At 40.5% G+C, this 14,415-nt stretch overlaps 1 protein-coding gene and 1 long non-coding RNA gene across 2 annotated transcripts in view; one reads left to right on the top strand and one right to left on the bottom strand.

Annotated features, from left to right (window-relative positions):
- Positions 1–5,680, bottom strand: part of MCPH1 (microcephalin 1) — a 21,584-nt gene extending 15,904 nt beyond the window's left edge. Inside the window, exons 1-2 of the mRNA XM_014869521.2 lie at positions 3,834–5,680; positions 1,434–1,552 (exon numbers count right to left, since the gene is read on the bottom strand). Of these exons, the coding sequence (XP_014725007.2) occupies positions 1,434–1,552; positions 3,834–4,022 (308 nt within the window). The 5' untranslated portion in view covers positions 4,023–5,680. The remainder of the gene's footprint in view (positions 1–1,433; positions 1,553–3,833) is intronic.
- On the top strand, positions 5,532–12,136 carry LOC148224484 (uncharacterized). Its single transcript, XR_015802686.1, has 3 exons — positions 5,532–5,638; positions 10,880–10,999; positions 11,321–12,136. It is a non-coding gene; the product is annotated as an uncharacterized LOC148224484 (long non-coding RNA).
- Positions 12,137–14,415: the final 2,279 nt, after the last annotated feature.

Raw genomic sequence — 14,415 nt, forward strand, 5'->3', positions numbered from 1 at the left:
CTTTTCCTTTGTTGCTGTTATCCAGCAAAAGCTCAAGTTTCTTGAGGCTTTTACACCCGGATTTCAAAGCTCCATGCTGTCCCCTACAGTTGTCCAGTTGTTTCTATGCCTCAGCTTTCTACAGTTTTCATCCACCCAATGCCTTCCAGCAGTGCAGAGGAGACTCTTGCGGTGGAACTGCTATCACAGAAAGAGTATTTCTGTATGACATGTCCTAGGCTCTCCCCTGTAAGGCACTCTCATTTTCCCATTACTGATGGTACTTACTTGGACTTTTCTGAGATCCTTTTTAATACAGCACATCCAAATCTTCAATAGTTCATAGTTCATGTAACTAAGACTTCAAATTCTGTATTTATACACTTAGCCACCCGAAGAGCATATTTAATTTTACAACAGTATTGAAATCATCATCACACATTCAAATAGCACCAGGTCCTTGAAAGATATACTCATATAAATAAAATTTTGCATTGCCCTCATTTTTGAGAACTTAAGGTATTTCTTCTTTGGTGTCAAAGCCGGCTGGGTTGTGTGGCTGTAACTTCTATAGCTTGCATCACAAGTTTTCGGGGGCCATTTAGGTGCCTGTAGGCTTCACATTTGCCCTCCCTCCTTGTGCCCCACTTAAAAAAAAAAAAGAGCCCAAAATGTTTCTACTTAGACCACAACCTCTCCATGCATATGACAATTAGTATAGGTAAGGCCCTCTTCACTTGATTTATATTCTAATTTCCATCATCACATTGATTTATCAATTGGAGTGTTTAACTCATGCATTCATAAACTGTGTTTTTATCCTTCATCTGAAATCTCACTTAGGTCCTACAAACACTTTGTAAATTCAGAGAAGCTGAATGGACTAGCAAATTCTAAAGGACTGGTTGCAGAGATGAAATTTTTCTTTAATTTTTTCTTTTAAATAAATTTAACTTTTTCCATATGGTAGAAGAGAATCTTCAGGCAGTTTTGTTCTGAACTTGCCAAGTATCTTAAAAACCAGAATACATATGGATCATTTTCTTTCTTGCTAAAATATATTCTGTTTACAGGATTTAAGTACAGAAACGGTGCAATGCCCTTGATGAACTGTGCTTTTACATATGAAAATGGAAGAACTGTATTCAATGTAAGTATGGCCTTCACTGTCTATACATGCCATCTGAGAGCACAGGAGTGTAACACCGTTAACAAATATACTACGAAACCACTTCACTACATTAATTTGTAAAGAGTTAATATTTTACCTTTTCGCGCAAGTCACGATTCACAATAGGAATAATGTCATAGAAAAGTTATCATTTACTCACAGATTTATCCCTATTTCAAGTATGTTAATAAAATCGTTTCTGTATTTAAGTTTTTCAATAAAAAAATACTAGAACATATTATCTCTGAAATAGGCCACATTCATTACAGCCACAAGTACTCACATTTCCACCCAGAGTACAGAAACTATTTTTACACTCATCTCCTGTGCTTTCTTCCACGTAGTCAAACGTCCGTCTTTGAAGACCACATGGGTCACGTGCTTGTTCAAAGTTTTTGAAACCTGCAGAAATACACAGAAAGCTCATATTTAAGTCTGATAATTGGAAAAATGCTAATGAAACCAGCTAGTGTAGTCCATTTTTAGTGCATAAACCATCAGCGTAAAAATTTGTTCTAAAAATTATGTCAAGGACCCTTTTTGATCTTTCCCAACTTCACAAGAAACCTCAAGCAAACTCCAATAGCGAAAGGGACGGAATAGCCCGGTGTTTTCAATCTTCTCTAGGTTACAATTTTCAGCTCCCTACTTTAGATGTATCACTAATTTTGCAACATTTTTATTTATGTAGTGCAACATAATTTCTTATGCAACAGACAGGACAAAAAGCAGACGCTGCTACTCAAAGAAATAACAAAACATCTTTTAGGCAAAAGAACCCAGGCTTAAAGAGTACAACTAGCTTCACTTTTTAAACTAATTTTTGTCAATTAAAATAACATTTAGTTTTGTGGGAAAGGCTGAAGGTACTACAAAATTAAAGCCAGCACAGATGATCAAATTTTCAGTTATTAGCCTCCACTGGCAAGCAATGTTTTCAGTTCTAGATACTCCTTTTTTCACAAAGCTTCCTTTGCGGAGACTAAGCACCGTACACAGAACTGCTTGATCAGTTGTGATTGTTGATGTGGTGACATCAATAAAACGAATATTTTACTGCAGCAATGGAAATAGCCTGGCCAATGGAAATAGTTCTGTTGTGCCCTCAGTTGCATCACTGTACTTTGCTTACAGCATGCTGGGTCTGTATTTAACTTCAAGAAAACTATTTAGCTTTTCCAAATATTGGTGGTGGCAAGCTGATTACGACTTCTTAGAAGACAAAACCGCATGATATTTAAATATCTAGGTATAAAATGATCCATTAGTCTGTTATAGAATAAGTTATTACTCCAGATGCAATTGCTTAATCACTTTTGCCAGTATTTGGTTCACAGCCCATGTCCTAAGGATGCTTGATATAGCTTTGCCTCCATATTATGAAGAAGCACCACCTTACACCTCCCTTTCACCTTTCCCACCTCCTCTCTTTACCCTGTACATCTTCTGCTGCTCAGCTGAACTTTGAGATCTCTGAATCAACAATCTAGCAAAAAACTAATTTAGAATTTAATTTCCTGACACAGTGAACTAAGTCAGCTCAGTACCATGTGCTCAGCCAATAGAAGGGAAGTTCTGAGACAGGGAAGGGGTATGACCATCTCTATTCAGTCAAAGAGATATGCTAGATTAGCTCATCTGTATCATCTGCCTGCAACATATTTGATTATTTTGAGTATTTTGAAAATTTTTGAAGCCTTATGCTTCTGCCATATTTTCTGTGAGAAAAAGTCTTACATCATCAGAATAGAATTACACAAGACTTATACTACAGCATGGAAATATTTCTAGTTCTTTTCACTCGAGTTATTTATTGAGAGTAGTGTTTGCTTTAACAACAAAGCCAGTGATCCTAACTGTTCTGTCACACTCCGTCAGCTTACTTCACACAGAAAGAGAGGATTTGGGGAGAGAGAGCAGCAAGATTTCCTAAATTACAGTAAGAGATATCTACACATACCCATTTTAAAGTGCACTGGGAGTCCACACATGTATTTTTTAAAGCATGATGTGAACTGTAAGGATATCTCCACTTACTAGCAATAACGTGCAAGAAGGGAAGATGCCACTTTGACTTCGTTCTCTGGTTGAAATGGTACAGATGGCAATTAAACATCTTTTGCACCTACAAGTCAACTATATCTGGTACAGAAGGAAATAATTGAGACATATACTGAAACTCTTAAGATGTATTTTTACTAGCACTTTCTGGAATTGATCCAAATTTGTGGGTGAGTGAATGGAAGAATAAAATGACATGGTACTTGGGTTGGAAAACATTTTATTAACAACAGAGCAGCTGCTTACAAGTTGACAGAAACAAAAAAATATAAGGTACATACTTGTAAACCAGTACAGGTTGGGCTTGCCACAGACTGTGGGCAAAGTCTTGAAAACCTGTATTGGTTTACAAGTCAAAAAGCCCAACACCTCCCAAGAAGAGCATGCTATCGCATTAATATGCAAAGAGGTCTGTAGATGTAGAAAGGCTTTAAATGCTTTTCCCATCTGTCAGTAGCAAGAATTTTACAGCACATTGGTCTATTCTCAGGTCTCTGATTTCCTCCCTTCTTGCCCTTTAAAAACTCATACTGAAAAGAAATACATGTGACAAGCAGAACAAGCAAGCTAATTTATAATAAAGATCTTTCCTATTCCATTTATTTCAAAATAGTCTCCTTACTTTTGCTCCCATATCAAGAAGCTGCCGTTCAAAGGTTTTTGAGTAATTTTCTGTTCTGTTAGACGACCAAACTTCTACATAGGCAGAAATACCTGGATCAGAAGAGAGAAAACAACTAATGAAGTATATACCATGATAAAACTGGTAAGCCTGCCTTTCCAACAAAAGTTTCTTTTCTACATATAGCATTCAGTTGCAAACACAGCTTTTAATAAACTGAGTATCAGATTTTAGCAGCAGATTTTTTTAGCATATTTATGTCCCCTAAATTAATTGTAATGGAAATAACAGAAGTCTGACACTAGTTAACTTTTCATTTCATCTATTTAAAACACACTACCAGCTTAACAAGAAATATGTTATCGTTACATGACTGCTCAGTCTTACCATTATTTAATCACTTTTAATCGTCAGATTAATTAAAAATTTGAAAATCAATTGATATAACACAACTTACAGAACAAAATTACGTCACCACAATAAAACGTTTCCTTGCCCAAACTCACAGAAAATTTTGCAGAAATATTACTTAATAGTTTCCAATTTACTTCAATTTTCACTTTATTTGTATTGAAATATTTATATTGAAATTGAAAATTAAGTACATATAACAGGAGCAAATAAAATTTCATATCAGTTGCCTTATGCAACTTCAGATATTCAGATTTAATTAGCTTGCTTCATTAAGCAGATTAATAAATTCTTCAAGGAATCAAGTCAGTCTTGGTTGAGAATATCTTCAAACAACCAATCAAAGCCAGAAGTACTGACAAGGAGGGATAAACAAATAAAACTCATAACAATCTCTTCATTAATTTTATATAAGACAGGCACTAAAGTGACCTACATTTCCACTGGCCATGCCGCTTTTCCATTTTGAATGACAAATCAGGAAAATTCCAAACACTGGAGAAATGGCAGTTCACCAAAAACAACTTCATGCAAAGGCCAGACAACTCTAAGAACTCATGAATAAAACTGAGTTTCATTTTAAAAGGGTCATCCTTAGCAAATACTGCTTAATTATCTTAAGCGATTATTTATTATGTAGTCACATCTGTATTCCTTCTAAATGAAAACCAGAATAATGCTCCAATTATTCATAACACTAGAAATACTTTTATAAAGATTATAGTATTTTTACAATCACTAGAAATATTTTTGACATATAAGAAATATGAAACAAAGCACTTCCTCATGCAAAGCACCGGGAAAAATCTTATCAATTCTGCGACTTCAGATATAAATGGGAATTTAAGACAAGTCCACTTCAGTGTGCTTATAACTGTGTTCATTCTACTACTACACTGGGGCAGATTCTGGCAGAGTTGCTTTTTTCCTTGATAGTTCAATTATGAAAAACAATGCACTTGCAATTTGAAAAGATAGTATTTTACATCAAATATTTTAGAACTCACATAGCTAAAATTGTCCTAGAAAAAGATCGGGACATCATTTCAGTAAAGGTCTAACTAGGAACTTAAAAGGATACTACTTCAAAACTCCATGCACTTGCACTAGGTTCAAAGGTGTATTTCAAAATTAGTCAATTTCAGCTAATCAAATAGATTCCAGCAAAAGGCAAGGCTTTTTGCAGTTTTTGTACAGTTAATGGAAAGGAAAACAAGGAAGTGCTTGACGCTTTTTTGAACTTTTGAACTAGAAGCGCTCTGAGACCGGTTCTTGTAAACGACGGCCTTAGAAGTTCTCAGAGAAGGCGGTGATCGCAGAGGAAAACGGCCATAAGAGGGCAACTTGGCGAGGCAGAAATGTTGAGATGCAGAAGAAAGCCACGAGTGACCGGGGTAGGAAGAGCAGAGGGGCCGCGGGGCAGTGTCCCAGCGGGAGGCCCCTAAAGCAGCGCACAAGCGGAGGGAGGCGTCCGGCCCTGCCCGCCCCGGCGGCCGCGCAGCGGGGCCGGGCCCGCGCCCGGGCGTAGCGCGCTTCCACCCGGGCCGACTAGGCCTCGCCGCTGCGACCCGGCGGGTTCGCGGCGAGTCAGAGCAGCCCGCGGGCGAGTCCTGACCATACCGCCAGCGGGGGCCGGGCCCCCACAGCGGCCCGTCACCCGCCCTGCCGGGAAGCGCCGGGGCAAGGGCCGTAAGGAGAGACAGGGGGCAGCGGCAACGCGGAGCCCGTGCCATCCCCGCGGCTCCTCTCGGCCGCGCCGGGAGAAGCCACTGCAGGGCGGCCGAGCCGGTACCTTTCAGGACGGGCTCCATTGGCGGCACAGCCCGGCAGCTCGCAGCGCCCGCCACGGTTCAAACCCGGCCCCGCGCATTGCCCCGCCGCGCCTGCGCGTGAGAGCGGGCGCGGCCCGGCCAGGACAGTGCTGCTGCGGGGCGCCGAGCGGCTGTGGCGTCCCACCGCCCTGGTCGGAAATGGGGTGTGCTCGGCCCAGCTCCGGCCCTTTCCGACACCGGGGAAGGCTTGGAACAGCCGAATACAGCTGGAAACAGTGTAACAGGATTAATTAGGTTGGAAAATACTTCTGAGATCGTTGAGTCCAGCTGCGACCCAACACCACTTTGTTGACTAGACCATGGTCACATCCAGTCTTTCCGTAAACATCTCCAAGGACAGTGACTCCACCACTAGTCTGGGCAGCTCGTTCCAGTATCTAATCACCCTTTCCCTTAAAAAGTTCTTCCTAATATCCAGTCTAAACCGCCCCTGGCACAGCTTAAGACTATGTCCTCTCATCCTGTCACTAGCTCCTGGGACAAGAGACCGACCCTTAGGTGGCTACAACCTCCTTTCAGGCACTTGTAGAGAGCAGTAAGATTCCTCCTGAGCCTTCTCCAGGGTAAACACTCCAGCTCCCTCAGCTGCTCCTCACAGGACTTGTGCTCCAGACCCTTCCCCAGCTCTGCTGTCCTTTTATGGACCTGCTCCAGCTCCTCGATGTCCTTTCTGAGTTTGAGGGGCCCAGAACTGGACACAGCACTCGAGGTGTGGCCTCAGCAGTGCTGAGTACAGGGGGACAATCACTGGTTCTGGTCCTGCTGGCCACACTATTGCTGACAGAGGCCAGGATGCCACGAAGTTTTGGCAAAGCCAAACACCGAGTCAGTTTTCTGTCACTGTTTGCCATAAGGAGTCCTAAAGAGGCATTCCTGAAGAATTCTAGTTTGTAGGAAAGTCCAGCATCAGAAAACTGGTGGTCTCTGAACTCTCTAGTGGCCCACACTGCAGTGTTTGAAGTGAGAAAACAAATAACAGAAAAAGGCAGTGAAATAGGGGTTAGCTAAGAGACTGTGAGACAGTGCTTACCAAAGCATGCAAAACTGCTTGAGAGCAACTATGCTATTAATTATAGTTAGGGAACCCTAACAGGAGCTGGCTTTGGTGTTCAAAGGCTGGAGTGTAGCAAATGTGATACCAGAGGGAAGTTAGAGGAAAAACTCATGATTTCCCCAGGGAAAAATTATAAAATGCATAATAAAATAAGGGAATTAGTGAGTGTAAGGAGATTTATTGTGAGAAAGAAGAAGCACATCGAGGAAAATGATGCTGCACAGCTTTATTATGCAACTCACAGAGCTCAGGAGTTACTATATGGTTGTACAAATTGGTGCTGTTCCGAAATCTTCAAAATGTAATACCAATTTCATAATCTCAAAAATAATATAACTGACATGGAGAAACAACAGAGATGCAACACGAAGATACTAAGTGATTTGCATATGAGAGATAGCTATTCAAACAAGGACTTGTCAGCTTGGAAAAAAAAAAAAAGAGGTGGAAGAGGGAATGTACTAGAGGTCCTTAAAATCATGAGTGTATGCAGGAGGTGAACATGGAGCTGTGCATTCCCAACAACAGCTAGTGAGCACCAAAAGAGATTACCAGATGGGTCTTCTCAGAAGACACATTTCCACATTGTGCCACATGAGGCTGTGGAAGTGTTCAGAGAGCTGGCAAACCACATGGTTTCTGAAGCAAATCCAGCAAATTAGTAAAAAATATTTTAAGACTATCAAAAATGTACAAAACCACCTTTCCCTTAGTAAAGCCCTGAATTGTATATTGCTGGACTATGAGAAGGTACAGGGAACACTTCGGCATCTTCTTTTCTTTTGTTCTTTTTTAGTTATTTTCACTGGAGAGACAATGCTGACCTTTTTTGGTTTTTAGGTTTTGGTGTGGCCCATTATGCCCATTCTTACTTTCATGGAAAGACTGAGATCTTTACTCATAGGAGTCTATTGAGCAGATGGCTATACTAATGCTTTTTAGATATGTTAATCTAGTATGTAATATTTTGACATTGATCCAGTTTGTTTCATCTCCAGGGCAATGGTATGGCACTAGATCTGTGGCAAGTTTTGAGCATAAGTTCTTGGGTGCTTCCTCTTTTGAATGTGTGACAGACTTCCTTTCGCTTATGTATTCACTATGCGTATAAAGTAACCAGCCAATCTACATATATGTGTGCTTGTTTTTTATCTACATAGCCTTTGTACTTCTGTCAGGATGTTACACAGTTCTTTGCTAGGCAATAATTAAGTATTTTTAGGTTCTCAACTGTGTCTCAAGGAAAAGGGAGTCTTGTCTAATGCAGTGTCTATGAACATTGATCTGAAGGCAAGTCCAGGAGTGGAGATAGGGGAGATTTAAATGTACATTGAAAACTCTCAGTAAAAAAACCCCACAGGCTGTGTTTGAGCCTGAAAGGTAGTAGCAGGTTTTATAGATGCTAAAGCAAATATGCTGAAATGTGTAATTATACCTGCATGCTTCAATTCTATATTGGTATGAGGCTTTTTCTTGGCCCTAAAATGGGGTTCCTCACCCTTCCTCCAGTCTAGCTCAGGAGTTAGGGTCAAGATTCCCTGGGCCCTTGCCTCATGGACGTAAATAAGATATCAAAAGAGGCTCCTTCCCCTGATGAAGTTACAGGGTTTATTTCTAGTGGGTAGCGAGGGAAAGAGGGAGGGGGAGAAGAAGAGGGAAAAAGAGAGAGAGGTCAGGGGATACAGACCTTTTCTAGGGTCTAGAAAGGGGGGCGGGGAGAAATTGGATCCCAGCCAGCCCTGTATGGCCAGGAGGGGAGAGGGACCAAGCTGCAGGGCACAGCAGGGGTCACAGAATGTACCATTTACAATGTATCTAGGAAACGTAACACTGGTACAGACAACAAAAAGTGGTAATTGCAAGAAGATAGAATCCATTATCAGACCAGACTAGGACTACTCATGAGAACACTAGGTTTTGTGCAGAGGCTCAGAGGCCTGCCACTCAGGCTAGAACACTTTTATTTTAGAAGGGCAAGAAGCAAGCAAGGAGAAACACATCTCTTGGCTGGGGTGAGAAGTGCCTCCCTCCCATAGGCCTTTGCAGGCACATGTTAATCCCTTAAGTTTTATTGGTTAGTACAGTTGATGTCACCCCTGTTCACCTCGGTTTAGCCTCTGTTTATTTACCATATATGTACCTTCCCAAGAATGTTCTTCCCTCTCCTGATCCTCATTGGTCCTGGTTAGCTGCAGTGCTCCATCCCTGTCACCAATTGATTCTCCCAGTTGGTTATCCCTCCTCTGCACCACTTTCACCCACTCCCATTGGCCTTTGACCCTCAGATCCTCCTGCCCTTGTCCCATATTTAACCCTGTGCCCTCAACCCCATCTCATCTTTGTCCCTGGACCTTCTTTGAGATCCCATAAACCTTCCCTCAGATTTTCATACAAAGAGCTGTCCTTCATCTTCTTCATCAGCCAGTTTTCTTTTAAGCAAGTGTGCTCTGGGCTCCAAAAGCACTGGTCACTCACAGAGGAACCCAGTGAAGCACACTGCTTCAGTTTGAGTTCCTACCTCTTTTATCACAGAAATAAATACACAGAATACTGAAACTGTCCCACAGATTTACAGTTTTGTTTTAAACAGTTGGAGTTTTGACCTCAGAGTTACTTTAAGATTTACAAGAACTTAATTCTCAGATGGTGACTAAACTTCAGAATTCCATTGGTAGTTCATAGTTGTCTGTTCTTGTGCCAGTATTGTCTTGCTGTCAGGTACTCAGCATTTATCATGCCCTAGTACTTACAGAATGCAGCACTTTATTTTTACAGCTGCTATTTTGCCAGTTTGAATACATCAGGGTGTTTTAGCCTTCATGCCACAATGAACTTCTGAAAATGACAGTGAATGGGGCTTATTTACATTAAGTAAACATAACGTAAAGGCCCTCTAAATACACTTGTTATTTGGCTTGATAATATGTAATGTCATAGTGCCTATAAAGCTAGGAATATAGCATTAACTATTAGATTGATATGATTTCTCTACAGTCAGTACTTGCTAGGATATACACGTAACTGAATGCTGCACTTGGAAGAAAGAGTTTTACAGGTTAATTATATTGAGACAGGAATGAACTGTGAAAGTTACATTTCAGTTGACCTCCTAATCAAAAAGAACTAAGAGTTCCAAAAAAGTAAAAGCCCTATAAACACCTAAATGTTTCCTAGCCATCCAAGAAATCTTGGGGAGAAAAAAAAATCCATCAATGCAATAATTTTCCAGATTTAGGTAAAATACAAAAAAGACCTGTATTCTCAAGTGTTGCTTTGGTAATTCAAAAGATTCCTTCTCAGCCAGCCCTTGATTTATTGATACAAATTGGATGTGAACTTTGGATGATATTTTGTAAGGCTATATCACAGAGACAAGTCCTCAGACATAGAATAAAGATGGTGGGCTACTCTCTGGGACTTGACGTTAAGTATATGAAGGATTCCTAGAACAAATAAGGAGGTTTGCTATTATTAAGTAAAGTCTGATCTTGTATATTGATTATTGGATAGTCTTTGTTTATTTGGTTGGGTGGATTTATGAGCCTATTTCCAGTTTGTGCAAACAACAGCTTTAACCTTCTGTATTTATTTTTTTTAATCTTAAATTTCCAAGTGTGAGTTATGTCCCAGATAAACAGTTGCTTCTTCTAAAGTGGTAAATCCCAGTCAATCAGTTCGCGTCTTTAAGACCTGAGCACTTGTATAAGAACTGGAGTTATTATCTCTACAATGCTACTTGACCATTACAGATGCAGAAGTGGGAAGAAGTGCTTGGAGCAGGTACAAACTTGGCATGCTGTCTTCATGGAGGAAGCTCCCGAAATCAGCTCTGGCTGTCCACATCAACCATCATTGTCTCCTCTTACAAGGTAGACTTCTTGTTTTCTGAGTAAGCCTAACAGTTTTTGTCTATGCCTGTTTCAGTTTGAATGTTGATTTTTAAAGTAGCATACAAAACTGTGCAGTGTTTTGGTGGTCATGTTCTGTGCCATTAATACTGGACAGACAGATATACTTTATGTACTCCACCCTGGGATCCTTTTCTCAGGACTACATAACTATTCTGTGATGAACTAACATTTCCAACTCGAGCTCTGGGATTGTAACTGTTTGTTTATTAGTTTCCAAATAGTAAAAGAAACCCTGTCCCATCTCTCCCCCTGGCTGTGCCCACCATTAACCATGCCCAGCTCGTGCCACAGCGCCCCCTGCAGCCGCGGGGGAATCATCACACCCACCCTGCCAGGCCAGGAGCCAGCAGCGCCCCTGCCGTCTGTGAATGGAACTGCACCAAGAGGAAAATGCCTGCGGCTGAGAGAAGGTTCACGAAGTTTCTGGTTTGGTTTGTTGTTGCTGATATTGTTGTTTGTTTGTCTTGTTATATATGTATTCTAGTAAAGAACTGTTATTCCTTTGCCCATATCTTCCCCTGAAAGCCCCATAATTTTGAAGTTATAATAATTTGGAGGGAAGGGGTTACATTTTCCATCTCCTGCCTTCCTTGGCAGACGCCTGTCTTTTATACCAGGACAATAAGATAGAGGTGTCAGTAGCCTCAGAGGCATTGTAGTCTTTTTTCTTCCCCACAAGCAGAATGCCTCCTGAGATTGCCAACAGTAGCTTGTTTGTTCTCCTGTTTTCCTCCTTTGGCTGATGCTTTAAAAGGCATGTTTTAACTTTCCACTTCTGTTTTGCAAAGTAGTTCATTCTAAACAGACAAGAGGAAATTCCTATCTCATATTTTCCTATTTATTTTAGTATATATCATAAAGACTATTAGTACATTAGTACTAATTAGTACATTTACAATATTAGTAAAAAAACCCCAAAACAAAACAGAAAAAACAGCTTTTTAATAGCCATTGTGAGCAATATTGGGAAAAAAGTTGTACATGCTTGTGAGATGTATGTGTATTTCTCATTATTTGTCTTATTTGTCATATTGTCAAAAAAAGTTACTGCTACTCTCAGTCCTTGTTTATGTTTCATTGAACATGGAAAATATTATGAGGGACATTTATTTCCTTCCATAAAAAAAGTGTAACATTATGGATTACATAGTCTTACAAAATGCTTGAATGTTCTCATCAATGAGATGATTTTTTTCATCTTCCAATGAGAAATTAATGATTAAGAAAATGATATGAAGTAAGTATGAGACCTTTTTCAGGAAATAAAAAAGCATATAATGCCTTTTACTTTGAACTGAGGCAGTGGCCAGCTTTTTTCCTGTCCTGTAATTAAGAAATCACTGTTTTTATATCCACAGTGAATGTGCTGACACAGCACCAGCTTTATTTTGCATTTATGAATCAGTGACAATAGGATAGAGATCTATCCTTGTTAAGTTGTAATTCACCCAGTAAAACAACGTCTTGATGCACTGTGACCCCAGAGGCCTATCGTGGAAGGAAAAGACAGCAACATACTGAAAAATAACAGCCCATAATGAAATTGAGAGTATGACTTAACAACATGCTAATAAGCAGGTGTCTGTGTCATTAATGATTGCATGGAAGGCTTATGCATTTCCCCTCTGAGCAGTCTTCACTGCCTGCAGTTCAGGCTGAGATTGCAGCTATGAAGGGGTTGAAAAGTTTATCTGACCTCTGTACTGAAATTCTGTTGTGGAGGTTTGTGATTTTCCCAAGCAATGTAGAACTCTACTACTGAACACAGGCTTCTTGCTTTTCATGTATCTCTGGGGAGATGCAGCTCTGGACTGCGGAAGACAGCGTTAACAACGAATATCCCCAGTGCTTCCTGATCCTACCCTCACTTGGCAAAGCTGCCCAAAAGATAATGTTTAAAAACACAGTCCTCTTGTGTGTGTTCAGATAGGTCTTGCTTGAACATGTGAGTGCAGTTTAAGGCTTCCATCTCCTACTGTAAGCTCCACAGCTTACTTGAGTCTCAGGAAAAGTAGTGGTAGGGTAAATTTGGAGTTAAGGCTGTGAACTGAAGCAGGATTCACATTTGCTGCAGCTGACTCATCCAGAAGCAGTGGACACAGCAAAGAGAACAGTGGTGTGAACTCATATCTCCCTGACATGAATGACCAAAGCTCATTTGAAAGCATCTGAAGTGCTTTACTTGCCAGCTAGAATTTCCAACTTGTATAAAGGATGATGTGGTATACACAGGAAAGGAGCTTTCTGTTACTGTCACTTTGGGAATAGGCAGCAAAACAAGGAATATTACTCTACTTATAACTATAGTTCGCCTACATCCTGTCAGTAGAGCTTGTCTCCCAAGTTAAATAGGAGATGGTAGGGTTCAGACTTAGAGAAGGGTGACTGATGTCAGCAGAAGTATGCGATAGATTCCATATGGTTTAGTGAGCCTCAGTATTGTCTGGGAAACAGCTAAGTGTATAAAAAAGGGGTGTACAAACTGATGAGTGACCTGGAGAGGGATACTGGGGAAAGGCTGTTTGCTCTCTTTTCCCAATTAAGTACAAGCATTCAAAGAAGTCAGTAGAAGTCATATTCATAACAAAAAGAAAATGTGGTTTTTTTCAACTCAAGAGGAAATAGTAGAACTCCTAGCAGCTGGGTGTTGCAGCTGGCAGAAGTGGTCACAGAATTCAAGTGGGTTACTAAGTATTTCACAGTTATACCTAGTTCAGGAAATCCTGAAACCATAAATAGGTAGAAACTATCCGAGACAAGTTACTGGGTTAGATAAGCTCTGACAGAGAATGCATATTTTTATGTCTCTAAAGTTTCAAGTTGTGAGAGCCTTGATGCTGTAAGAAAGGAATAAATTAAGTTTGTGACTCCAGCTGAGGGGTAATGCCAGCCCTCCTGAGTTTAAGACTGCCATTTGGAGGGAACTGAATGGGCTGATGGGGACCTTGTTAAATTCAACAAATATCCAAAGTCCTGCACCTGGACAGGAAGGATTTATGGCAATAATAAAGTGTGGTTTGGGTTCTTAGAGTATGAGGAAGACATGGAGAATCTGCAGTAAATTCAGTGAAGGACCATCAGGGTGACTGGAACATTTGTCCTTTGAGGAGAGATTGAGGTAACTGGGCCAAGCAATGGAGCAGGTTTCCCAGAGGGCTTGTGTAATATCTGTTCTTGGAAGTGTTCAATATTTGCTTGGAAGCAAATATTGTCTGAGTTCAGTGTTGTACCTGACTAGACAAATTCCCAAGATCCCTTCCAACCGGATGTATCCTTTAATTCTAGGAATTTTCAGCTAGATCACCTCCCTGAATTAAGCCAGTGCATGATTTCTGAGCAACAGTGTCTGCAAAGCAGGGACAGGGCCACATTAT

The sequence above is a fragment of the Sturnus vulgaris genome, chromosome 3 (assembly GCF_052056855.1).
Source record: "Sturnus vulgaris isolate bStuVul1 chromosome 3, bStuVul1.hap1, whole genome shotgun sequence".
NCBI lineage: Eukaryota > Metazoa > Chordata > Aves > Passeriformes > Sturnidae > Sturnus > Sturnus vulgaris.